The sequence below is a fragment of the Aythya fuligula genome, chromosome 7 (assembly GCF_009819795.1).
Source record: "Aythya fuligula isolate bAytFul2 chromosome 7, bAytFul2.pri, whole genome shotgun sequence".
Lineage (NCBI taxonomy): Eukaryota > Metazoa > Chordata > Aves > Anseriformes > Anatidae > Aythya > Aythya fuligula.
The window spans coordinates 10,721,416-10,747,705 of NC_045565.1; the positions used below are offsets into that span (position 1 = coordinate 10,721,416).

General features: G+C 40.6%; 1 protein-coding gene across 2 annotated transcripts in view; it reads right to left on the reverse strand.

Annotated features, from left to right (window-relative positions):
- NRG3 (neuregulin 3) overlaps nt 1–25,476 on the reverse strand; it is a 411,171-nt gene extending 385,695 nt beyond the window's left edge. Inside the window, exon 1 of one of the 2 annotated variants that reach the window (XM_032190922.1) lies at nt 24,282–25,476. In XM_032190922.1, the coding sequence (XP_032046813.1) occupies nt 24,282–24,990 (709 nt within the window). In that variant the 5' untranslated portion in view covers nt 24,991–25,476. The remainder of the gene's footprint in view (nt 1–24,281) is intronic. The other variant, XM_032190920.1, reaches the window with a different exon arrangement.
- Between the last annotated feature and the right edge of the window lie 814 nt (nt 25,477–26,290).

Consider the following 26,290-nt stretch of genomic DNA (forward strand, 5'->3'; position numbering starts at 1 on the left):
CATAATCTATGGTAGTTATAGTATATTTTGAATGAAATACTTTTTAAAGAATTTATGGGATGTGTTACCTGTGACAACATGAGGGTCCTTTCATTGTTCCCAAAAGGGATAAATGCAGAGGAAACGTGAAGAAACATGAAGAAACGTGCCAGATTTACCCTAGTCACCTTCCAAAGCAGGATGTGGGGGAGAGGAACCCCCGTGGTCTGTGAGGAACAGCACCTCACAGGCAAGGCAGGCTGAGGAAACCAGGATCCATGGGCATCAACTGCTGTGCTGAACAAGAAACATCCATCTATGTTTTGAGAGCTGAGATATAATCATAGTGATGTTCTTCTTTGGACCCTCCCCACTGCCCAAGAAATTCCATTCTTATAATAGAATTATCTCAGCCCTTCTTTTTCTCTCAATGTTGAATATAGAAAAAAAAAAAGAAAAAAAGAAAAAAAACACATTTAGGAAATTTTTACTAGATGTAGTGTACACATGCTTTATACTCTCATGAAGGCACAGGTATGCTCATATATTCCAGGGGACCTTTTTAAATTTGCAACGAGGAAAAACATAGTACTACTAAACTAACTTTTCCTGAAGGTTTAACTTCTGCTCTATATACCCCAGCTGTTAAATCCTGTTTTGCACAAGGTTAAAATATAAGTGTATTTTCTGTCAGCAGAGGCTGCACTTCAGTAATGAAGAAAGCAAAGTGTGTGTGCATGCATGTATATTAGCAATAACTTACTCAATTTTACAAGCATTTTAAGCTGAAAGGGACAGCTTATGCCGTAACACCTAAACCATTTACACACACTTAGGTAGATAAATATTCTTCATAGAAGCCAAGGCTTCTAAACATCTAAATCATTACTGAAAATAAAATTACGTACCCTTGAAAAATGTTACTACATATATAGCAATAATAGTGTTTCCCAAAGCTGGTAAAATAAGGACTTAATTATGCAAATACTCATACATCAGTAACTCACATGTAAGTAATCCCTCTGCATAATAATACACACACATAATAGACATCGATAATATACGAATATAATTGAACGCTTGTAATTATTCTCAGGATCAAAGCCCTTATTAAAAATTCAAATTAAAGTTTTATAATTTTAATAGTCATGATGGACTTACACATGAATTATAATAAAATGAAGTCCTCTAATAAGTGATATGTTTTGCCATATACAGGTAAGATAATCTTAAAAATAATCAGTGTGGGGCTGACAATTACTAAAAACAAAGAGGTGAAACAAGCATAGAAAATACTAACATTTGCTAGATAAATAGGAAAAATAACAAGACTCTGGAAACAGTATTCCTTAGGAGAGATGTGTGAGCCATCCAAATTACCTAAGTGGTAGGAAACCTGAACCAATGTTTGGCTCTCTCTGGGCTAATGACCTGAAACTAATCTCTGGGTAATGACCGACACCAAGGGAATGCAGTAAGAAAGAACATCAAGTTTGCTACCTCCAACCTGTGCTATGAAGCCGCAAAGCTGAGCTCTTCCCAGGAGAGCAGAAACATGAGCTACAGGAGACAGCTGTTCATCAGTGGTAGCCATACAAGGCCCTTCAGTGACTTGGGTTTTGAAAGCATACTGAGAAAAGATAAACACCAGCTCTGTATTTCCTATGAACACATTGCGCACTGGTGATGAAACAGCCACATCTTTTTCCAGGTCTTCTAAAACTGAGGAGTGATAGGAGGTACAGCAGCTGGAATAGAAAGCTGTAATTTTGTACCGGGTGATCAACCAGTGATGGATTATTTGGAAAGAAAACTTCACAAAAGGTCAATAGCATTTTTTTGTATTTCATAAGTGCTTCTGATTTTTTAAAGCACTTCTATAAAAGTGGCTAGCATCTCCCATTTATTACCTAGCAAAAGTGGAATATAAAAATACAACTAGCTGGGGTGAAATTCAAATCCTACCCTTACGGTAACTTTGAAGAGCAATAAAATTAATTTCTGTAGGAAAAAAAAAAGGCTCTATTTGTACTGCATTAGAAATAAATTATGAACTCAAATCACCATTTTCAAGAAAAAAGTAAAAATATCAGAGTACAGACAGTTTAAACTGAACTATACTCATTCAATTAGGGAAGAATTATGAAGTATGTGAGTTTACAGATCTCAAACAACAATCGGCAAGACTTTGAACTTACAACTACTAATGAAGAAACAATTTCTCTAATTATCTGCTTTACTAACAGCTGAAGATGTGGTTTATACATTACCAAATGCTAGGCTGGTGTTACAACCCTGAGCCCTAACTGTCAAGTATGTATGCATGGCTAGGAAGTGTTTCCAGCTTGAAGTTGCCTGCTACATTAAAGACTCGTCCAGTACCAAAAGTTTCAGCCACAACACTTGAAGTCCCTTACTCAGATGCTTTAAAGGAAAAACAAAAATAAACAAAAAACACAACAAGAAAAACCACCTCTCAGAACATCTTAGCACCCACAAAATCAGAATCAGAAAATCAGAGTTACACTACACAGTGCAGCAGGCTGGCCCCCCAGCTCCTCCAGCCTGCCTGGCTACTGTGCACCCTCTTCTGCAGAAAGAAATACAGCAGTGCTGTAAGGAGGACTTCCTCTGGCTAGACCGCCATTTGCTAGCTAAGAAGAAATGTTTGTTTGTTCATCATCCTTGCAGCATTGCTTTTTTTTTTTTTCCCCTCTCAGTTTTGTGCTATACGCTTAACACAAAAGATTTCACAACAGTTTTTGCTTCAATACACTAAACCAGCATTAAGATTGCTGATCAAATGAAGCTCTCTGGCAGCAGGGATGGGCTACTTAACAATATTTCCAATGTAGAAGATTGAGACTAACAAATATTATTAAATGATCAGTTATAGAAATTTTGCAAGAGAAACTGCACAGATCCTGAATTCATTGTCCTTAACACCCCAAGGCCAAACTACGTCAACAGCAGTTGAGCTGTGGTACCACCCTCACACCACCCTCTGCTTGGTCAGCAGCTTAACCTCCATCTCCCATTTACTCTTCTGTGGCACTGGCTCCTTGGCGGCAGGCCTCTGAGATAGCCACAGTGCTATTAAATTTAAAGAGCTTCTGAAAAGCCCCAGATACACATGCCTCTGCTGTTAAGGATAATACACTTCACAGACTCTTACTTTGTTTTAACCTTGACAGCAACAATGCCCAGCTTGTACTTAAAGCCAAATATTCCTGATCACTAATAACAGTAGATTAGTTATTGGCTTGCATTAAAAATAATAAAAATACTTGTAGCATTACCAGAATCTTAAAAGGTGTCTTCCATAAGCAGATCCACTGATGGTGAAATGGCAATGTAAGCGTTGTTCAATGTTCAGATCACAGTAACGATCTGAGCTTGCAGGTCCTGCAGCCAGCACTGGGCACGTCAGCAGGTGTTCTAAATCCCTGAGGCTTCCCCCAGGCTGGATGGCTCCAAAGGCAGGGATCAACAAGAGCTGCATGCTGAGCTTTCACATGAGAGACTGAAGACAGTTTTCTAATCCAATACTGTAAGAAGTTGGAGGAACACAGAGAAGTAACTACTCTGGCAAATACTAGCAAAGACAGGGGAAACCTACGCTTAGATTCATTTTCAGGTTTAGTGAGGATTAATATTTGCTTTGGTGGAAAACAAAAGGGTTAAAGACACTTAGAGCTATCATTTCTCTGTAAATAGTTTTCTTTAAGAAGATTACATTTTGTAATTTATTTTAAAATTTTAAGCATGTATTAGAATGTAAATAAACTAAACTAGATCCAGTAAAATTGTTGCTAAACAAGAAGATACACACTCAGATCTAATCAGTGTATGTTTACTACCTGTCTCATGCTGTATTTGAAAGAGCATTCACCATCACTATTAAGAAACAAATGAAAGTACAAACAAAACAATCATAAAACCTGCAAATATATCTGCAAATCCCAAAACTATTTCTTCAACTTGTCAGGTGTGTCATTGCTAACTGTATCTCACAGCAGCATCATATCAAATCTTAGGAAGAGAAATGTTTCATGCAACAGTAGCAGCCTAGAAGCTTTTGTTTGATTAGAGAATAAAGATCTGGATCATTTTTACTTAAAGCTAAATTTTAAAAGTGTAAAATGGAATATATTTGTAGTGCAAAATGGAATATTTTGCAGTCTCCTGTAATAGCTCTCCCATGCATTCATTTCTTGAATTTATAAAATTGCTGCCTAGATCATTTTCTCTGAAGCTTTCTCTTAAATGCTATGCACTCAGCATACACATTTAGGAGCTTCACAACTTTCTTACTAAAACCTTTTGTCCATAATCCTGCCTACTGCACAGAAACAGCTACACAGGTAGTTCCTGCTGGCAGTGGCGGCTGGAAGAGGACAAAAATTCTCCTTGAACTTCTCCCAAATGTACTGTTGTGGTTTTTTGTTTGTTTGTTTTGTTTTTTAACCTTGAAAAAGCAAATGAATGCATATATGAGCAAATAAATACTTAAATACTGGTTTCTAAATCAGTGGTGAAAATGTTGCAATTGAAATATTGGTTTATATTTTTATTCTGTGTCACTGGATGTTAGAGGGAAGAACTGTCCCCCCAGGCAATATTCAACAGATATGACAGTCAAAGTTAAGGACTATAGTGGTTAAATTAGATGGGACACATCACTTGGAAACACTATTAACAGCTATGGAAATCCTTGCAGATTCCAACTGAGGGCTGTGGCTTTCTCACAAAAAGTCCAGCATAAATTAACAGTTACATAGTTTTTTTTTCACTCCCATTTAAAAGTCTTTAAAAATAAAGCCATTTTGTACAGTGTTTGGTGTCTCTGTGATGACATTTAAAATGCACTTAGGGATTCCCAGCTACTAGCAGAGTTCAAAGCAGCTATTGGTTTTACATTTAAATAGTATCAAAATGTGGAACAAATTAAGAAAAGAAAATACAAAAATTAATTTAACTACAGTTTTGTTTTGCACGTAGGGAGAGCAGGAAACCTGAGGAAAAGGGTCTTAGATATCTTCAGACTCTATTTATTATCTGGGTATTCATGACCACGTGTTCTCTCCTCTCAGGCACACCATGAGCAATTTCCTTCACATTGTGCAGTCACGAAGGGAACAACTGAAGAAGAATTTGAGGATTAATCAGTGTGTTAATTGAGGTTACCTAGATCGTGATAGATGGGGACAACATACTAAGCAAGTTACTATGGTAGCTGAACTCATCTGTTAAAACCAAAATTAATGGATAAACAAAATTAAGTTCACTTTCTCATTGATTTTTATCCAGCAGCACTGGACTACAAAAGAGCTATCAGGCAAAGCTATCCATTAGCTGTCAACTAAGAATGCCTTAAGAAGCAATTGCTAATCCTCCAGTGATGTCTCACTAAATCCTAATCTCTACAAATTGCTCTTAGAAGAAGCATTAAACTAGACATCAAACCAGGCCTTTAATGCTTCCTAAAGTTATTCAACCTGTAAGCCATTAGAGATCATACAAAGTGCTAAAACTTTTAAATCCAGTAAAAAACCATAAATCAGATAATGTCAACTGCACGTCTACAACTTCCTGTGTTTTGTGTGCTGTGGAAAAATAAATAAACAGAAAAATGGACCATTCTAATACAAAAACCTTATGATTCATAAAATTTAAGAGACAACTTATGTTTCAATTTTACTTTGCAATATAATCTCACATTATAAAAGTGTATAAAAAACAATCGAGAGGGATTTATTAAAATTTCAGTGCTCACATGATTTCGGATAAGCAGCATAACGAAAAGACGTTAGTTTTCTCACCTTGTCAAAATCATGGTTGTCTCACCTAGAATTATATGAGATGCGACTACTAAAATGGGTTTGGCTAAACCAGTTGGTATAAACGAATAAGATTCTAAGACTAAGCTAGCATTTTAGGAAAGGAGAAAACTCTGGTGGAGATTGGGGAAAACAAACAAACAAACAAAAACTAATTTCATTAAGTGTAAGAACATGATTATCTCCCTCATATTTTTTAATGGAAACAACTCTTTTTGTTTCCCAGTGCCATAGAAACGGCATCATAATAGACGAGAAAAAGTTTCTAAATTTTTCTGAAACGAAAGTAAAAGTCTATTTCTTCCAAAAAGGTGTTATTAATAATTCAATTACCTGGTCAGGTAAATAAAGCCACTACAAATTTATTGATCAAAATCAAACTCAGTATCATGTCTAGGGAGTAAAGGCAAGCTAGTGTTATTTTCTTTTCTTAGCATACTGAAATATTCACTTAAATCCCAATTTCTGTCATAAAAAGCAAGAATATTTCAGAATATGTGGAAAGTATCAAAAAGATGCTAAATGATAACAAGAAATGTTCTGGGAAATTTTAATGGTTCCTTGGGAAGCAGAAAATAATCAAGAAACCCAGACAATTTATTTTTAAGTGGAAAATTGGTTCCTTTTAAAATTACAGAACAAATGTTTTTGAAGACATCTGTCATTTAAAATGCATGTCCCTTTCATCCAAATTTAATACTATGTTGGAATTTAATAGCACTAGATAATGGTTTAAAGGTCATTAAGTGGATAATCACTAGAACCTGTTTTTCTATCGGAGAAATTAGAGACAAGTCCACAAACACACATCTCCAAAGTACAACCAAGAGACGTTACATATAGTGTTGAGGAGAGGATAGGATGGATGATTTAGCCTGCTATCTCAGCGATGTATGTGGTCCTCAGATGACAAATTCAGCAGCTGTAAACCCAATACATTATAACAGAAAGGAAGCGACAAGTGGCAAACCATGGGAAGCCACATCAAGGCATCCTGGGCATCCTCTCCAATGAGGATGTTGTCTTCTGAATGAAGGAACCAACAAGAAACCAATCTTTCATCAAAGAGTTAGACTGCTCTGACTACTGTTTGTTCAATAAATCATTCACATGACTGGAATTACAGCTCTCAGATGGTCAGGCAGAGAGATGCAAAAAAGCTCCAAAAGTATCCCCAGCCAAAAGCCAACTGGCAGACAACACAAAGGATGAGGGCTTGCTTATTGGAAGGGCAGAGTGCATGAATTCATGTACTTGAGCACTAAGAACTGCTTAAAAAAATTCCACACTCATGCGGTATGCTCATACCAAGAATGCAATCTGAGGAATCACAAGATAGAATCTGCAGGGTATAGATCTGTATTGCCTTAGGAAAGCATTCATTTCAGAGGGTAATTCTCAAATATTTTATAATTGTATGTGAAACAGGTTCTCAACATATAAAGATAATACAAAAAAAAAAATAGTTTTAAAGCAATGAGCACACAAACTCTGTCAGACAGGAAACTGAACATTCTTGAAGCTGGAAATACTCTTCAAACTTTTCCTTATGCAATAAGGTGAGGAAAGACTCAGAGAAGAGTGGATGACTTGATAGCCTCCCATCTGATAGATGCAAGCAACTACAGAAAAATCTACTGTGGCCTCTTGAAGTTCTCAGAATATAGTAAACAGTGAAAAACATGAATATATTCTGATAGTCTATTTTATTTCCAGTAGCAGCAAATCCTCAGCACCTTAAACAGCTGCTTCTTGGAACAGAAAGAAAAGAACATCAGGCAAGCAGTTTTGACTCTGTTCTCACAGAAGAAGAAAAAACAAAAACAAAACAAACAAACAAACAAAAAAAAAAAAAAAAAAAAAAACAGAACTGATTCAAAACATGAGGAAAATATGATGCAGCCCTGTTGTGACAGAAAAGGAGGATGACAAGAAAGTCAACAACCATTACAAATGATAGGTGAAATGTGTCAGAAGACTCGGGGTCTTGAAAAAAGGAAAAAGAAAGGAGAAATAAATGGAAAGAGAAAAGTCTGAGAATATAAAATATAAGAATTTCAAATGATGTTGCAAGCTAATCCATGAAAGTCTGAAATTCTCCCCTCTCCCTGAGGGAGGAAGAACATAACAGGGGAAAACAGGAAGCCAAACGACAACACATCGTTTCAAAAATGAAATCTAGCCCAAGAAAATTATTCAGGAAACCAGGAGAAATTTAAAAGCTATTAGCTAAAGGCAATAAATAAGGCATTTAAGTGTATTTCACAGGAAGCCTATGAAAGAATCAGATGTTCCACTGAAAGATCAGGCATCAATTATGGATACTGCAGATAAAATAAATGACTTCTGTGCATTGATCTTTACCACAGAACATGACAGAGAAACATCTCCTGCCGATGTTATATTTCTAGTAGGAATCACTTAAGGAGAAAACAAAGCACTTGCATAAAAGAAGCATCCAGAAAAGGTTCTAAAAGATTATGTTTTAAAGTTCATTGTGAATTGCCAACAAATAAAGCAATCTATTAAACAAACAAAACAACAAAAACTGCACTGATATCCATCACACAAACAGATTAAGTATCAAACTGTATCTGCCACTCTTACAAAAAAAAAAAAAAAAAAAAAAAAAAGTGAGCTGAGATATTCTGACAAAAGCATGTTTTAAAGTCAGAAAATGACATTTCACTGAGAGTGAAACTTCACTGGAACAAATAATTACTCCAAATATTTATCTCTCCAAAGTCAGAAGATTTCTGCAGACTAGGAAAGGCCTGTATCATTTTCAAAATTAAACAAGCTTTGAATACAGAAGGGTAATTCTCTGCTTGACTGTAAGCAAGTATCAAATTTATGTTTTGCATTTGCCTGCACCAGCACTTTTGACTACTGCAGCAAGCAGCAGAGAAGTTGAAACTGGGTGGAAACAGTACAAGGCAAGAAACAAGCAAGACAATGCCATCATTAGATTTTCATAGCAAGATACTGAAGTTAGAATTCTCTTTTTGTTAGGTGGAATTTTGAAAGGCATGGCTGTCCTACAAGATGTATACTGTTTTGGAAGAAATAACGCTAAAAGTACAATAAGAAGGTTGTGAGCACCACCATAGTGAATAAGATCTTTTGGGGCACAATTTTCTGCTCATTGAGACTCATGGTAGCTTCTCAGTGAGGTTTGAGGTTCGTGGATAGCATGCCCAGGTGATGATAGTGACAATGAAATGTGCATTCAACTCAGAATACAGTGCTATCACGGATGAAAAGATAGATTGAGTTGGCAAGGAATGTTTCTGTAGGGGAAATATCAGCCAAAATGTCCCATGATGTATGGAACTCCTCTTCCTCTAGCTCATACTACTTCTTTCTCTTTGATAGTGCCACCCATCTGAGGAGAATCCCTGGGAGAAATAGTACAGGATCATGTAGGGAGCATGACAGGAACTGATCCCAAAGCTGACTCTGGGCACAGCACAGCATCCTGCCGCAATTTCCTCCTTAGCTCTTCAATAATTCAACTACAGGCAGAGTTTCATCATAATAAATTAGGCCTATGAAAATGGATGCGAATTCTTGATGCATACATTTCCACTGGCTTTTCTCATCTCCTGAGCTTCTAATTCTGTCTTTCTCATTCACTCTGAGCACAAGACTTCTGCTCCTACCTCTGCTGTACAACACTGTCTCTCTGGATATTTCTGGAAAATCTTTACTAAGCGGCAACAATACAAGAATCAGCACAGAACACTGGAAACAGCATTTGCCATTTTCTTACATCAGTGGCATAGCACATATCAAAAACTGAATGAGGAAAGACAGCTTCTGGTAGGCTTATTGTGTATCTATCTTCCAACTAAAACACCACTTGGGAACAACTGTTACCTGTCCCTATTTAGAAGATTCTGTAAAACCCATCAGTGAAAATTCTGCATAGCAATTAGACTATGATTTGATAAATAAATATATCAGAATCTATTAGACTCCATGCCTATTAGAAGATCAGGCCCAAAACAAGCAAACAAAAAATTGCAGCATCAAATCTCCCTTAGATCGTATTTTGATTTCATGTTAAGACTCCAAATATACAGTGTGATTTTAGGTATGTTTACAAAATCATCTAAAATCACACTTTCTGTGACACATTTCACAGTGGCTATGTTACACAAGCAATTCCTTGTCTCCAAGGGAAGTCGGTCATTTGGTAAAGTTGCATTTGGTTTGCAGAGAAAGACTTCGGAGAACTGTTTTTTGTTGTTGTTTGTCTTTTTTCTTTTTCTTTTTTTTTTTTTTTTAAATCTTAACTGTTTAATAATGAGTCTGAGGCTTCTGTCTTTTTTAACATAAACTCTTGTTAATCAATGACCTTGAAATCTTTTCATGTAGCTGTTCGAACATGAAGCTGGAAAACTGTACAACTTGACTTTCTGAAGAACAGACACTTTTCTAGATGGAGACTTCTGAAGATAAATTCTAACCACCCAAACCAACTGCATCAAGTTCACAAAGAAATGCTAGACACAAGCAGAACTGCCTAAGGTACCAAGAGCCTACCTACATGAGCCATTTGTTTCCTACTAGAGTAAACGTTAGGTCAAAACCGTCATTGATTCTGGAGCAAGGAGATCCTTGATTCTCCAGGATTAGTGCAGTGGTTGCTTAAATTTTTAAATGCTGTCTTAGCTTACAAAATGGCCAAATATTACCTTACTTCAACAATTTATCTCACAAACTTTATTTTTATTTTTCTGCATAGTCTTTCCTTTTAAGAGCAGAATTGCCATCCCTTACAAAAGACAACCATCATTAACACAGCTGTACTTGCAAACCCCCAAGAAAACCTGGAAGCAATGCAACCACTTCAAATAGATGACCACAAAAAAAAAAAAAATCAGTTTCTTCTAATGCTTATCTGCCTACTAGCTGAGCACCCTGACACATTATCACAACTGAAATAAGTGGACAGGACATACCACTAAGAAAATTTTTATGTTATTTTTAAAGCAAAACGTCTGAAACTCTTTCTTAGTGTTTTGATGTTCATGCAACGAGATTATGATGTAAATGTTACAAATCAAGATTGACAGAAGCATTGAGATTTACGCAGAACACAAAAACCTTGCCAAAAACCCTTCCATACAGATACCAGCTCAGTGTTCAGAAAAATGGACATCCAAGTCTGGCACAGCTGTGCCAGACTGACAGCATCTGAATGTGCCCCGTATCCAGCCACATGCAGAGCTGCCACTGACTTCAGTCGTTACAAATAAAGATTTGTATGGCCTTGAGCCATTATTATCAAAATTAACCTAGCTTTTGTACAACTTCAGCACAGGCAGGATCAGACCTCATAGAAGCTGGGGAAAATACCTCCCACTGTAGGTGACACACAGCGTTTACTCTGGTCATAAATAGGACACTGAGCCCAAGCTAGTTGTTAACAGGACAGAACCATTCATTTATTACTCCTCCTTGTTCTCAATTCATTTCATTATCGTATTTGCAACCAGAATACTCCCAGCTCTCCATTCCAAACAGCAGATTATGCCACTTAATGGCAATTAAATATCCTAAAGGCATTAAAAAGGCTATTACCAAAACATATTTTCAAGCGCTGCCATAAATCATTTCACATAGGCTTTGAAATTCATAGTGAATGAGCCATCAATGGGAACAACTGTGCTGGGGTCATATGTCGAGGTGCTAATGCAATATTACTCTTCAGTAATAAGCAATGATGCTAAGACTTTCTCTGAACTACTAAAACAATTAGAAAACACAACAATTTTAAGATAACAAGCAGTTTCATACACACCTTTAACATCTTTTACTGATATGGACATCAATTTTAAACCCCCAAACTAACAGTAGGATAAATAAACAAATAGGAAATCACTGATCAAGTTTTACGCTTATTTAATTACACTTTAAAGATAAGCATATCAATGGAAGTTATGAAACATTTTCTGTTAATTAAAATTAAACACATCTACAACTTTGCTTACGTTAGACTCATGCCATTAGAAGAAGGTTGAAAATGGAAAAGGTGAAATCATTTTTACCACATTACCAAAGTGACACCAAAAAAAGAATCTGCCAACTATCTTCTATTAGTTGATCTACTTGAGCACCTCTCCTATAAACACAATCTCACTCCCCACCCTGTATCACATATCTCCTGTAAAAAATACATTTATTATTGTTACAATAGATCTTTTTTTTTCCTCAGAGATCAACATAGCTACCTTTAATAAAAGTCAGTTATAAACAAACACAGAAGAGACTAGGGTAAGCAAGTCACTCCTTTGTAACTGTTTATTTTAAATGTTAGCTAGTGCCCACTTATTCTCACTTATCTCATTGGGTTTGGATTTGGCTGAGGATCCCACCTACTCAGAGAGCACTTTGCCTCTATGTATAGAAGACTACACCATACTGAATGTGTTTCTTCCTTTTGATGTGAGATATGGCAACAATAACACTTCGGTTCTAAAATATAGCAAGGCAGCAATATAAAACATAGTAGTTACTAAAATTCCTGGTGACAACTGACTATGAAGTTAAGCTAAAAAGATTTAAATGGGTTGTCATAATGGCAGCTGTTGGCCTAATGAGTGCCCCAAATTCAAACCTGACTCATCTCACTGCAGGACAAAAAGGAAAGAATTCTTAACTAGAATAACTGGCTTGTTAGTGTGTCCTGAGCACAACCCTGTCCTGCTTTAAGATAAACCCTTGCTATTCAGACCCGTATCTTGGCTATATTTGGAGACACACTTCCAGATCACCTAAAAAATAAAAGCTTCCATCCCTTCCCTTGCAATACCAAAGTCTGACAGATTTCACTATTAGACAATTACTGAAAATGATCACACGCAATCAATGGCACAATTGATGATATCCAAATATATTCCAAAAAATAAATTAAATGCATTTCCTTATATTTTTTCAAGCATTCATTATAACACACCTCTCACTTTTTACCTTCTTCATCATATCTTTATTTCACAAATAAGAAAACCTGAACTCGAGGAAAAGAAGCGATTGCTCCAGGTCTGCTAACTTCCAGTAACCAATTATTATCTGTTACCATCACTGAGGCTTGAAAAACTTTTAGGGATGACTTGCAGACTAATAAGCAAGCTGAAATTGTGAAAATGAAGTAATTCTGTAGCGGTTGTCTATTATAACAGCACTATGCCATTGAAGTCTGATTTTCTGGTAGAAGCAGGAAAACTTTCTTCAAAGTCAAGGTAATTTCGGTTGTAACAACAAAGGACAGAGCTTCAAAGACAATAGTGCAGCACAATTTATTCAAGCTTTAGCACTGTCTTTATACAAAGTACCTCCATCTATGCACTATGCTATATGCTTTCTCAATACCCAGTGGGAAAAGTTACTTTGTTCTGTAATGTAGGAAATTATTATACAAGCAGCTAACAAAGACATGAAACAAAGCTGAATCTCAGGAATTATGTGGCAGGTGTTTTTTGTTTTGTTTTGTTTTGTTTTAACATCAATTTATCTTCTCTAACTACTACCAAAATTCCATATCACATGTATTTAATCTAATATCCTGCTATTTTCTTTATTTATCCCTTTGATTATCCCCAACTTTGTTTATGCAGAACAGGACTCAACGTCAAAGTTTTTAATTACCTCTTTGCCAATGTGGAGATTGACCAAAAACTTGTGCTAATGAGATCCTCATTATGTTCTGGACTCTACATTCTTTAAGCAGCTTTGGTTCTTGGTTTGAATGTAAAGCATTCAGTCCAGTACCTGCCTGTGGTCTAGCCTGCCTCTTCCTATGATTCTTAAGAAACTGCCAGAACAGCCCACAGATCCCACTGAATACTCTGTTACATGAGAGACTGGATCCACAAATCCCAATTCATGTATTTCTGCAGAATTAGATCACATTTAGAACAGCCTTCTTACAGCTTTTTCTCTCTTTAAAATCTGTGTCCCAGCTAGTTATTTAGTTTTGTATGATAGTTACTATATTTCACTATACAAAATATACTATATTTAAGTAGTATCTACTAAGGAGAAAGGCCAAGAGTGTATGCTGTCATGTAGATTGAATCAATAAACAGGATTACAAACTTGAGAAAACATGATTAGAGTATTAGAATGTTATTATGGGATGGTTGAAAAATAATCTCTAATCAAATAATTCAAATGTACTGTATTTAATTAATTACACATAATCTTACGGTGTCTCCTTTGTGTGATTGTCACAAAAAAAAAAAAAAAAAAAAAAAAAAAAAGCTCCCTAGTACACCCACACTGCTTTTAAAATGACAAAATTCTCACAGTATGCAAAACTAAAACATTTCAGAAGATTGATTATTCTTTACATCACCTCAGATACTTCATCCTCACTGCAGGACTACCCACAATAACCTCTTCACCATAAGGACTTTTAGCTTGGGCCTGTCCAACACACTTCATATTCTGCAGGTACGTCACTCCCCAGCCAGGATCATTGTTAAAATAACTAAAATACATTTATTCCTGATGATCAAAATCGAATACAGAACTGCCCGTGCTGCCAAAATATGCACTGTAAGCAAACAAGGAGTGAGGAGCCTTTACTCAGCAGCTCTTCAAATTGTGTTTGTTCACATTTACAGAAGCACCTTACAGCACTGAAGGTGAGGCTGGCTACAAATCCCCTACATCTGCCAAGGTAATATAGGATGATAGCTTTCAAATGTAAGTAAACACAAGGTTTAATCAAGCCTCATAGCGCACCCTGTTACAGAAATTCAGCAGATGAAGCAACCTCTTCAATCTCCTATAAAATAAAAATTACAATAAACTCTTCTTACTTCCCCTATTAAACATATCACACACTAAAATTTCAGCTTCGTGTGCTCAGATTAAACCCAGCCATCCAAGAACTAAAACCTGTATGAATTCCCTCTTGCAAGCAGATATTTCTAAAACCAATTTAAAATATTAAGTTACTATTCTTGCTTTTCATTTAGGACTAAGTAAGCCTCTGTAATGAATGTGCAGCAGATATGAAAGGGTATTAGAAACACGTCTTTCCCTCTGTGCTTTTGCAGAGAACAAGACAAGACAGTTAATGCTGGCAGAGGCAAGGCAAAGGCTGTGCCTTCCCAGCCCAGGCTGCGTGGTGCAGGGGAGCTTCTGGAACAGAAGCAAGGATAGGCACAGCACACCCACCTCCACTGCCCACCGCCCTTCACCTAAGGCAAGGCAACAGCAAGTTGCCAAGTGGCAAATATTCACCTTCCCCAGTGCAAAGATACCTTAATGAGCCCTCAGTCTGTAAGCCCTCTGACTCTAAAGGTATCCTCCATGCTGCATTTTCTGGGTTATTTTTATCATCTTCATGCATGTCAAGGTCGTCAGCTTCACAGCTCCAGAGGTAATTAGTTGAGGCAAAGGTGCAACCTCCTGCCAGAGCAGCCTTAGTAGGGAAAAAGCCTTTGTGCGTGATGCAAAACTGATATGTAAGTACATAATCTCAGTTTAGGAGCAAAGACTGAATCATTTCTACGTTGTTTTAAGATAATTTAACAAGTGTGTATTACAAGCTCAGAAAGAGCATTCACACCAAGTAACTTTACCTGTTAAAAGATACTAAATTTACAAATAGTTTTCATATGCAACCTGAATTTTTCTAACTCCAATATTTTTGAGTGATGAAAATTAACTATAACTAACTTTATTATGCTCAGATACAGTCTTAACATACGTTTCACTGAGTCAGTTGTTTATTTATATGTTTTGTAAACAGAATGTTTTACAAAAATTTAAAAAAGATTGAAGTCTAAAAGCAGAAGAAACCCTAACTACTTAGAGAAAAGTCTTTGCTGAATGTATTTATACGTGACTTTTTGGCTTTTTAGTGGGAAAAAAAATAATAAAAATTGAGAGGATTGAACTTCAACACTGTGACCCTTACATAGCTGGGTCAGATTGGAGGCTAAAGACTATTGCGGTTTAGCTATTTATGAAATAATTACAGAAGTACCTCTACCCTCCTAAATCAGGAGCACTGACATTCAGCAGAGTAATCTCCTCAGTGAAGTTCCTGAACCTGCTGCCCACTGAACCCTGGCACTGCCAAATTTTTCATCTTTGATACAGTTAAAAGGCAGGAAAATGACTGTAACATTTCAGTGCAGCCTGTCTCTAAGTTTCAAACAAAAACCCTGTTTCTCTTTGGCAAATTCACTGACAGATTGAACAAGAAAATTATTTTCCTCTCCACACACCGCTACTCTTAAAAAACAACAACAAAGCACAGCTCTTTGTTAAACGATTGATAGATTGTTTTTCAGAAGAATTACACAACCAATTCTCAAGTCAGAACTTCTGGAATAGCTTGGTACTACTTCAGTGATACCCCTCTCACCACTTACACTGTAATTCACAGCAGGAAAGGAAACAAAGATTCCCTATGTCTTTTTTTTTTTTTTTAATATATTTACCAGTATTGCTCAATTACTGAGAAGGTTAGAGAGCTACAGCTGTCAACCACTTGGAGCACTCTACTGAAAATGCTATTTTATTGTGCATGGAGATGGAGACACAAGTAACATATTAGCATTGCACGGTGCAGTATAATTTAACATGCTTTATACAAGTTGATTGTTTTTGTTAAAATCTTGTTTACATTTAGAAGTAGCATTGCAGGCTAGATTACGTTTCCTGCATCACGTTAGAAAAAAAACCTTGTCAGTGCAGTAAAAAGAGACCACCACAGATATTCCAAGATAATAACCTCATCTTATCTCAAATGCTCCCTTTACAAGTCCTGACATCAACGAGAATAATCAAATCAGTAAAAGAAGCACTTTGTTATTAATACTAATTTAATGGCTTGCTGTTACGCAGAGCTATAGCCCCTCTAGCTGGTAACAACCAGCAATCTAGGCTCAGCTCCTATTGAACTTGAATCTTGAACTTTAACAGTAATGATGCTGTGAAATGAAAAGCGTGAAGATAATGTTATTGTTTTTAAAAAAATCCTTATATCTTAAAATACAACTGAGCATCTCTAATATTTCAGAAAACATTTTATATCTACATGCTTTAGAAAACAAGTGTTGGTATATTTGTAGCTGAAGAAGTAATACAGAGAAAAACAACGATAAAAAACAGAAGTATTATTCTCCAGAATAATATGAAAAATATATAAAATTCAGATAAGGAAATCCTTTAGAAGTTAGATGCAAAAAATCCACGACCAACATGTCTCCTGACAGTCTCCAGCTAACCAACCACAATCCCCCAGAACACAAAGATTTTACTACAGAACATATTTCAGGCTAAAATACAAGCATAATGGTGCATTTCTCGTGGTAGTACTAAACACACACACACACAAAGCAAAAAAGAAAACACATCAATGGAAGTTCAACTCTAATAGGCACATTTAAATAACGCTGACAACCTTTGAAAAGCAGCACTTTCAAGCTGATGTACATTTATTTAAACAAGCACAGTTTGTAAGCACTGACACTGCAATCTAAGACACAGTAACAGATTTAATCACACAGATGTTCACATAAATTGACCCTGATTCTGCACATGCAGAAGTCTACAAAAGGCATCACCTTGCACGCCCTCAAATGGGCCTCCATGTTTGCAAAATTGGGCCATATAGCAATCTCGTTATAAAAAATAAAGGCTGAGCTACTTAATGCAGCATAACTTCTACACAGAGTATTATCAATATACATTTCCCTCAGTTCTTTGCTAGCAAAATTGAAAAATGCCTCAGTGAAAGGTCTTTGCTAAATATTAATTCAGATTTCTACAAAGAGTACCTACCATATTGCCAACATAAGTGCATTACTTATGTGCATCTACCAAGGCAATGCAAAACACAAGCTGGGGATGGAGTTAAGATGGGACACAGCCATCAGTCTCTTGGAATTGCTAAGGGATTAATTATAATTTAGAAAGGAAAAGTCAAACCACAGGTCAAAAAAGGAGCAAACAAAAAGGAGATGTTACAGCAAAAAGAGGAGACTGTGCAAGGTGTTGGAATTTTTTTTTTAACTCACAGGGTCTATAACAGGAATTTCTTGTGGTATGTCAGACCAAAGTTTCACCTCACCTTCTTTCCCAGTGATGCTCTCATTCAGAGCTACTGCAGCAAGATTTGAATGGTGAGCCTCTTCTGTTCTACTTAAGCTTTCCCTTTAGTTCTTGCAAAAATACAAAATTCAACTTACTCTTAAGGAAAAAACATAAATGAGTTTGGACTTCAAAAGCTCTGTTCTGATCTGTTCTAATCTGTTGCTAAACCAATTATTTTTGAAGCTGAATAGTCTCCTGCAGTCAGCAATCAGTTATCACACCTCCAGCATGAAAGTCATAAAACCCTCCTGTTTACATGCTGCAAGAGAAACAGCTTTGGGAATGCAGAATACTGAAGGACAGAACACTTGGAGGAGTCAAGAAGGATGCAATACTGGAAAAAATTGTAGTAGGTTTTACTCATCTACTTTTTTTTTTATTTTAATACTACTTAAGTACTTGTACTTTTGGAGCCAAAAAGATAATGATAGTTTCAGAAACAAGAATGTAAATATTTAGCGATAAGCATGTTGTAAATGTATTTTCCCTGATATCACCAAATTTCACCCAGAACAGTTGATCTAATTTAGCCTTTTTTTCTTCTTGAACAGAAACTGAAATTTAAAAATGCATTTTAATTTTAATTTTCCTTATGGCCACTTCATTCATTTTTCCCCTCTTGAATGTATTTTACCCAAAGGGCTGAAGAAACGTGTTTGAGAAAAAGTAAAAAAAAAAAAAAAAACAAAACCAAACCTCAGAAACTCTTGCCCACCTATGTGTGCTTCCATCCCCTGCCTCTTACCTAGAACTCAATTTGAACACTCATTCGCTTTTCTGCTCTGGTCAGAAGTGCCCTGCTTGGCAAGCCTGGCTGATCCGCCCTCGCAGGCAGCCACTTTCCTCCACTGAAGATGTACTTTACCCACTGGAGTGGCTTGAGAGTAGGTATGAAGGGGAAGGGAGAAGTATGAAAGCAGGTTTAAGAGATGTCCGCCTTGGAAATTAGTTCTGAGTGATGAGAAAGCACAGTCATGATTGTGACCTCGAGCACAGCCTCCTTGTTAGAGGATGCTCTAACCCTCGCCATATCGATCCAACAGCTTTGGATCCTTTGGAGTAAGAAATTATCTCCATAGCCCAAAGTATCCTCTTGCATTTTGTCCACTTTTGTAAGGCACGAAAGATACCTATGCTTAATAACAACAGTGACAGCAAATCCCTCCCAGACAGCAGAACCTAAAAGAGACTTTCAAGTGAAAAAGACGCACCTGAATTTGGTTTTCAGTCCACTTAGCTACCATGAAGCCTCCTAAGATTACCAAACACACTTGGACTTCAGTGCAGTTTCTTCACTGACCCACGCTGCAAGGCCAAGCACCGCAACCAAAGCAGAGACCAAGCCAGCAGTCACTACAGTCCATGAGCTCCAGATCCTCCTTAAATGCAGGGAATGAGCAAATCTACAAATGCTTGCCTGTATTCCCTGCACGCCTGCAGTGAAGATGGAATATTACAAACTTATTCAAGCCACAACAAAGAATCCAAAAAAGAAATCACCAGCCTCAAAGACATACAAAACACCCTGGTTTGGGTTTATTTATTTATCTTTGTGACCAGGTCATCCCCCATGATTTCACTAGGTACTGTTTTCTTGTGCTGTTTGTAAACAAATCATGGGAGAAATCATCAAAATCAAACAACGGTATGCTTTAGATGCTTCCTGAAAGCCATAAGAGCTCTAGAATTTAAAGATAAAGTCAGAGCCAAATCCATACCAATCCTTGCATTTGCTGGGCTTTGCAGGAGGTTTCAAAGCAATGAGTCAGTTGATAAATGTACTGCAACACTAGACACAATACTGTAGATAGAGACAAGTCTTCTGCTTTAATTTTTAATTTCCATTTTCTGTGGGTTTAGACAAACCACTGACATTACTTTAGCATAATACTTTGCAATGAATCAATAGTTTAATTTAATAATGGTATTCTGTTGTCAACATATAATATATCACATAATGTTCTTGTATAGATGCTAAAAAAATATACCAAATAAAATGCAAGGCTTTGCTTTTACCAGTGATCACAGCTTAAATCAATGTAATGAGAATCCTTACAGCCCCCAAAAGATTTTTCTTCAGGCTTAAAAGGCACCATGGAGTAATTTCAGCCATATTCTTTCCTCTTATCATACCAGTGCTGTAAAAGCTCTCCTAGGTCACGCTATTCCAACAAATATTTCAGCAAAAGGGAAATACATCCAAACTGAACCAATCCATGCTTCTGTGAGTGTAACTTCTACTTAAACATTCCACTTCCTTACAAACTTAGTGATAATTGTGCTAGTTCCTAACTATAAAGGGCATTATAAATGGAAAACGAAATTAAGCCCAATATCATTCCCCTTAATTGAACAGATGAAGCAAGTTATAGCCATAAAATAGGAAAAATAAAAGAAAATTACAATTACTTCCACTTCATTGGTATGACTACAATTCTCTATTTATTATTTTTTATCTTGGCAGTACTGCTGACAAGTATTTAAGATGGGAAACACAAACCTAATCATGTCTGTGGTACGTTGACTCATGGTAATGTGAATAGAAAGCAAGTGGGAACGAGGACGAGAAGCAAGTGGGAACGAGGATGAGAAGCAAATGCTTTTAGAATTCCCAGTTGTTCAATATTTTTTTTGGTTCCACAGCTTTTGACGCATCACAGATTGATAAATAACTGACATATTAGTCTTAGTCAATGCTAGAGGCACGTGCTTTACAGTCACGTGTGCTCTCCTCGATTCCAATGACAGCTCACGATCAGAATGCAAAGCATTTGCAGAGACATGTCACTTGTTGGCAGAACACTTCGGAGCTCTGGGAAGAGTAGGTCTGGTTTTACTACGGCTTGGCACCTCCCACTACACCCTCCAGTTGGTGAAAACCCCGCAGTTCCATCTAAGTGTCATGCTTAACGTGAAAAAGATATTTGAGTCAGTGCAAAATAAAACAAACAGCTTTTACCAAAATGTCAGCGCTGGTAGCAGTTCAGCTGCCAGATGCTCATTACTTGAACCCATGCCGTGCATAACAAACAGACAGAGATATGACTAGGATAAATGACTGGACCAGAAAATCTTTAGCAGGAAATCAAAGTATACCCAGGCAGCAGCCTGGACTCAAAAGGAAGGTCACAATTGGACTTCACCAGATGTATTGATTAAGAGCTCTGTAACATCTCTTTCCCTGGTTACTGTGCATTAGTTGAGCCCCACCTGCCTGACCTCAGTTCTCTGCATTAGCCTTTGGTCATATGAACACAACAGAAAACACGGCGCTATTTCATAGCTGAATTCACACCAGAATTCTTATAAGTACGCTATCTCAGTTTAAAGATAATAACATTACTGAAGAGCCCAGAACACCATGAAAAATGCATATTGGAAAAATCAGGGCATTACTCTTTAGAAATGAAAGCAATGGCTTGATAAAAATAAAACCTCGTTGGTGCGTTCCAGTCAGTTGGCTGATTCTTCCAATCTACAAGACGGGTTGTCCTTCCAAATCAATGATTGATTGTCATATTGAATGCTGGGTAGAGAGGCTGGTGCTGAAAAGCCACAGTCTGTGTGTGATCATGAGAAACACATGCAGGCACAAGGCACGGAGTGAGATCTGATGAGTAAGTGGCTTTTGCTTAGTCAGAACCTGAAGGATCTTCATCAAGAACTTGCAAAACAGCTAACAGATAGCTTGACTTTGAGTGAAACACAACCAAGAATTATTGTCATTATGCACACCCACAAAAAAGTGAGAGATTTCACAACATCTCCTCAGATGAATACACACACGGAGAAAAGGCTTTACCAACATCTACTTCAGGTGGGCAATCATCCGGCTTTCAGAAGACAGAACTCCTGATTTGCCTCCCATTTTCCTAAGCCACATTTTGAGCCCATTTTTATGTGTTAATACAATCAAATAAACTGCAACATGAAGCAATATAAACAACGACAGCTGCTTCTTTTCTTAAAAGCTGTGAAAGGCTAAATAACCTACAACCCCTGCCTACATACGTGCCTTGCCAAGCCAGAGGATCACACAAGGCTGTGCTCTGTTTTGAAAGCTGGGGCATCAGATTTGTCATGTCAGATTTGTATTCACACGATACAACAGGATCCATGACTGTCATTTCAATAGCAGCTGGAGCAACGGGCACAGAAGGATCATGCAGCTAGCCCTGGAAAAACGAGGATGCGTTTATTTTAAAATAATTTCCTTTCTTCCTAAGAGCTGTTAGTCACCACAATCAAAGTTAAGAGGCAGATGCAGATATCTGCTGTAGGGTCACACCATGTCAGCAGTTGCTGGCAGAAAGGCTACATTTCTTCTCCCTCTCCCCTCCAGTGGATACTGCAGCCTCAGAGAATTCTACACGTATCCTCAGAGATGCTTATGTGTACCAGCAAAGTACAGCTGTAGGCTTTACAAAAATTTCCACATGCCCTACAAATTCAAATCCTGTTTTATGTAATCTATTTAATCTTCCATTAATGATAATCTCTGCTATCAATGTGCCCAAACAGGGTCAATTTCTGCTGGATTTGCACTTCTTGCATTTCATCCTATAATCCAGCTGTACTTAATGAGGGGAAACACCCTGCTGTAAAAGGTATTAGCAGTCTCCCTAAAACAAATAATAGTTACAAGACTGCGTAACTGCCAGGAACATTTCAAGATCGTGGGCTTTTTTCCTTTCTTTGTGTGCCTTGTGTGGAAGAGAGTCCTGCCAGCCCACCATTATTTATTAACCAGGATTTTATTGCCTTCTATACCTTGTAAAGAGACAGCATAGAGGGGTGGAAATTGCAGTGGATTTCTCTTACATACCCAAAAAGATACAAAGGGGAGAAAGGAAGAGGTCGCAAGGGAGCATTTAGACCCTGACAGATCCCACCTGGCAAGCCCCAGTAGCATTTCAGATGCACACATGTCACTGCAGTTGGCAACACCATGTAAGATACCTGCTTCACATAAACCTTGTGAGCAGAGACACAGGCTGAAAATTACGCTCCCTTTGCACGTGTTTCAAAAGAGGGTTCTGTGCAGCTCCGTATACCTAGCGTGGAACAGCTAGAGCTCAGAGCCACGAGAGATTTTCCTGCTGGTAGCACCCAACTTCCCTGGGCTGCAGCTACAGAGCAAACTGGCTCAGACACACCTGTAAGGGATGGCTCCTTCTCAATTGCCGTAGCAGACACTGGGGAAGCAAGTTACTGCCTTGTTTGCTGTTCTGATTTAGTGGTAGTTTTATTCGTAATCATTCCCAGCCATCCGCCACCTGCACACCCACCCACACATACACGTCCAGTTTGCTGTTCTTCCTATTTTGTCGATTCACAAGATCAGTTCACCGTGCATATACTCTCTGTCCCGGGGTTCATCAGCAAATAGATTTAACAGACAAAGTAAAGTTTAAAGGACTAGCTGACAGAATCCTCCAGTGGAAAAAACATACATTAACATGCAAAAGGGGAGCCATCGGCAGTAAAAGCAATCCAGAAGGTAGCGTTCAATTGAATTGATGATCCTAGCAGAAACGACTAAGAGTTAATGGAGGACACAGGCTCCTCATTTCCTATGCTGCATCCAAGAAAGCGCAGACGACTATAATACAGTGTAATTGAGCATTTTACTAAACAGCACCACACACAAGTTCTTTCGGCATGGATTGCATTCGTCCTAGATAACCTTTACGAGAAGTAGGAAGCTGATGTGCCCAACCCAAACGAATTCTCAGATTTAACCCGAATCCTTCGCTTTGCACCTTGCAGTGTCAGACACCAGACATCAATCGGTGAGCTAGCCCCCTCCTCTGCTTAAAAGAAATAGTCAGCTACGGGCTGAGGCTGCAGACGACACGGTACGGACAGGAGCCTCTGCGTGTTCGGGGCTGCCCCGGTGCCCCCCTCCGGGGGAGCTTGTGGGGGCCCCTTCCAGCAGCCGGCCACTGGGATGCACGGAGGGAGCGAGCATCCTTCCTGGGCCAAAGGCTTACTTTTTCTAGAGAGGCGACCGTGCGGAAAGCAGTAAAAAACTCCCTCCCCGCCAGCCCCAGCTCCCGAGAAGCTCCCTGCCCCTTACCGGGAGCCGCCGCTCGGCAGCCCCCCTGTGCTCCCCGCATCTCCCGGGTACCGTCCTCAGAACAGCCCGACCCGGCGGGGGAGGCTTCCCCGCAAACCGCACCGAGATGGGGCACCTCAAATGGCCGCTCCACCTCGACACCCACCATGCGAGTGGGGAACCTGCCGGGTGGACTCTGAGGGGAAGGGAGAGAAAGGGCGCAAAGTTGGCGGCACCCCGTGGGTTGGCCCTGAGGGCAGGGGCCGGCTGGCTGTACTTACGGGTTTTGGGGGTCGTGCTGGCCTCCGGCGTGGTGGTGGTAGACTCCTGAAAGGGAGACAGAGTCCAGGACGGCGCCGAGTCGTGGACGTAGATCTTGTAGGAGGAGGTAGCGTGTGCCGCAGTGGGCCAGGCGGGCAGCGGCGGGCTGCTGGGGGCAGCGGGCGGCGGGCGGGCACCGCGGCCGGGGCCGGGGCCAAGGCCAGGACCGGGGCCGGGGGGGCCGCTGGTCGGGGGCGCGGTGTGGGGCGCGGCGGGGTGCCGGGCCGCCGTGGGCCTCGGGCCGCCCCGAGCCGGGCCGCGGGTGCCAGGGGGCCGCGGGGGGGCCCGGCTCATGGTGGTGAGGCGGGGGCTGACGCGGCTGGGCGGCCGCGGCGTGGCGGCGGCGGTGGTCTCCGCGCCGCGGGGGGGGGCGGTGGGCTTGGAAAGGAAGAAGGGGTCCTGCCCCACGCCCTTGGCGTCCATCAGCTCGGTGGGGACGTACTCCTTGACGGAGCCCACCACGATCCACTTGAGCAGCATGAGGCTGAGCCCCAGCCCGATGAAGCCGATGAAGAGGGGCACGACGCACAGCCACGTCTGCTGCCGGTTCCAGACGATGCAGTCGCTGCAGCGCAGCTCCCGCGGCGGCACCCCGGCCCCATCCCCGCCCGGGCCCCCCGCCGCCTCTGCCGCCCCAGGCGCCGCGGCGCCGGCAGCCCCCTCGCTCATCCTAGGGGCCGTCCGCAGCGCGGCCCCGGGGCATCAGCGCGCCGCGGCTGCCGGCGGCATGCGGCGGAGGTGGGCGGAGGGGAGCGGAGGGAGCGCCCCACTCAGTGCCGCCGGCAGCCCGGCATGGCGAGCCCCGCAGCGCCCCGCGCAGCCTCCCGCGGCCGCGGAGTCAGCGGGACGGCCGCGCCATTCGCCGGGCGCCCGGCTCCTCGCCTCTCCTTCTTCTGCCTCCGCTCCCAGGTCTTTCCTTCTCTCCTCTCTTCTTCTTTATTTTATTTTTTTCCCCTCCGTGCGGTGGGTCGCGAGATCCAGCCTCCTCCCTCGGCAATGCCGGCTGTCACCCCAAGCTGGCGGTCCCGGCGGCGGGCAGGCACATTCCTTCACATCCGCGCCCCTTCTCGCCTCTCCTCCTTCTCCTCGCCCCTCGGGGCCGGGGGCTCTCTCCTCGCCGTCTTCCTCTCCTCCGCTCCCTCCCCCGCCCGCTCGCCTCCCGCCTATGCCCGGCCGCAGCGCAGCGGCAGCAGCGGCGGCGGCTGCTCCAGCATCCCCCGGCTGCGCGGCGGGGAGGCGGCGGGGAGGCGCAGCCGCCACTCCGCGGCCCCGCGGCCAACCCGCGGCCGGCGCCGGGCCAGGGAGGCCGATCCGCGGGCGGGGCCCGGGGCCGGAGGCTCGGCTCGGCACGGTGCGGCTCTGCTCCCCGCCGCTCCTCCGCGCTCAAGTCCGGCCCGGCATCGAAACTCCGCCGAGGTTTCCCGAGCGAAAAATACAAAAGAACGTAAAATCCAGGGGATGGAAAGGACACCCTGCAGCGGGGGACGCCCGTGGCCCAGGAGACAGAAATACGGATCCGGCCACCGAATAGGCACGCACAAGGCAGCTCCTGCCAAGCTTGCAGCTCCTGTTCAATTGTGCATTCCTAGCGCGGCGCAAGGGAGGCAGGCTAGCGCGCAGAAAGTAAGGCGCCTCCCACCAAAGCCTAATGGTGGTTTCTTAATGCGCACAAGATAAATAAATGATCCAGGCAAACCCCTCGGGAGGGTGGATGCTACGGCAAACGGAGCTTAGAAGAGGAAGGAAAAGAAGGAAAAGAAAAAAAAATGGTGTGTGTGGGGGAGGGGGGGACGTAAGGGGGTGCGCCTGAACCCATCCTGGGGCAGTAATCCCATAGGCTGCCGCTGCATGTCCAAAAAGGCATGTGTGGAGGGAGGTGGAGACACCTCCGGAGAGGATTCCTAGCGAACGACCAGTGCTCGGGACGAGGAGCTGCTTCCTGACGCTGATGCTACCTGATAACCAGCAC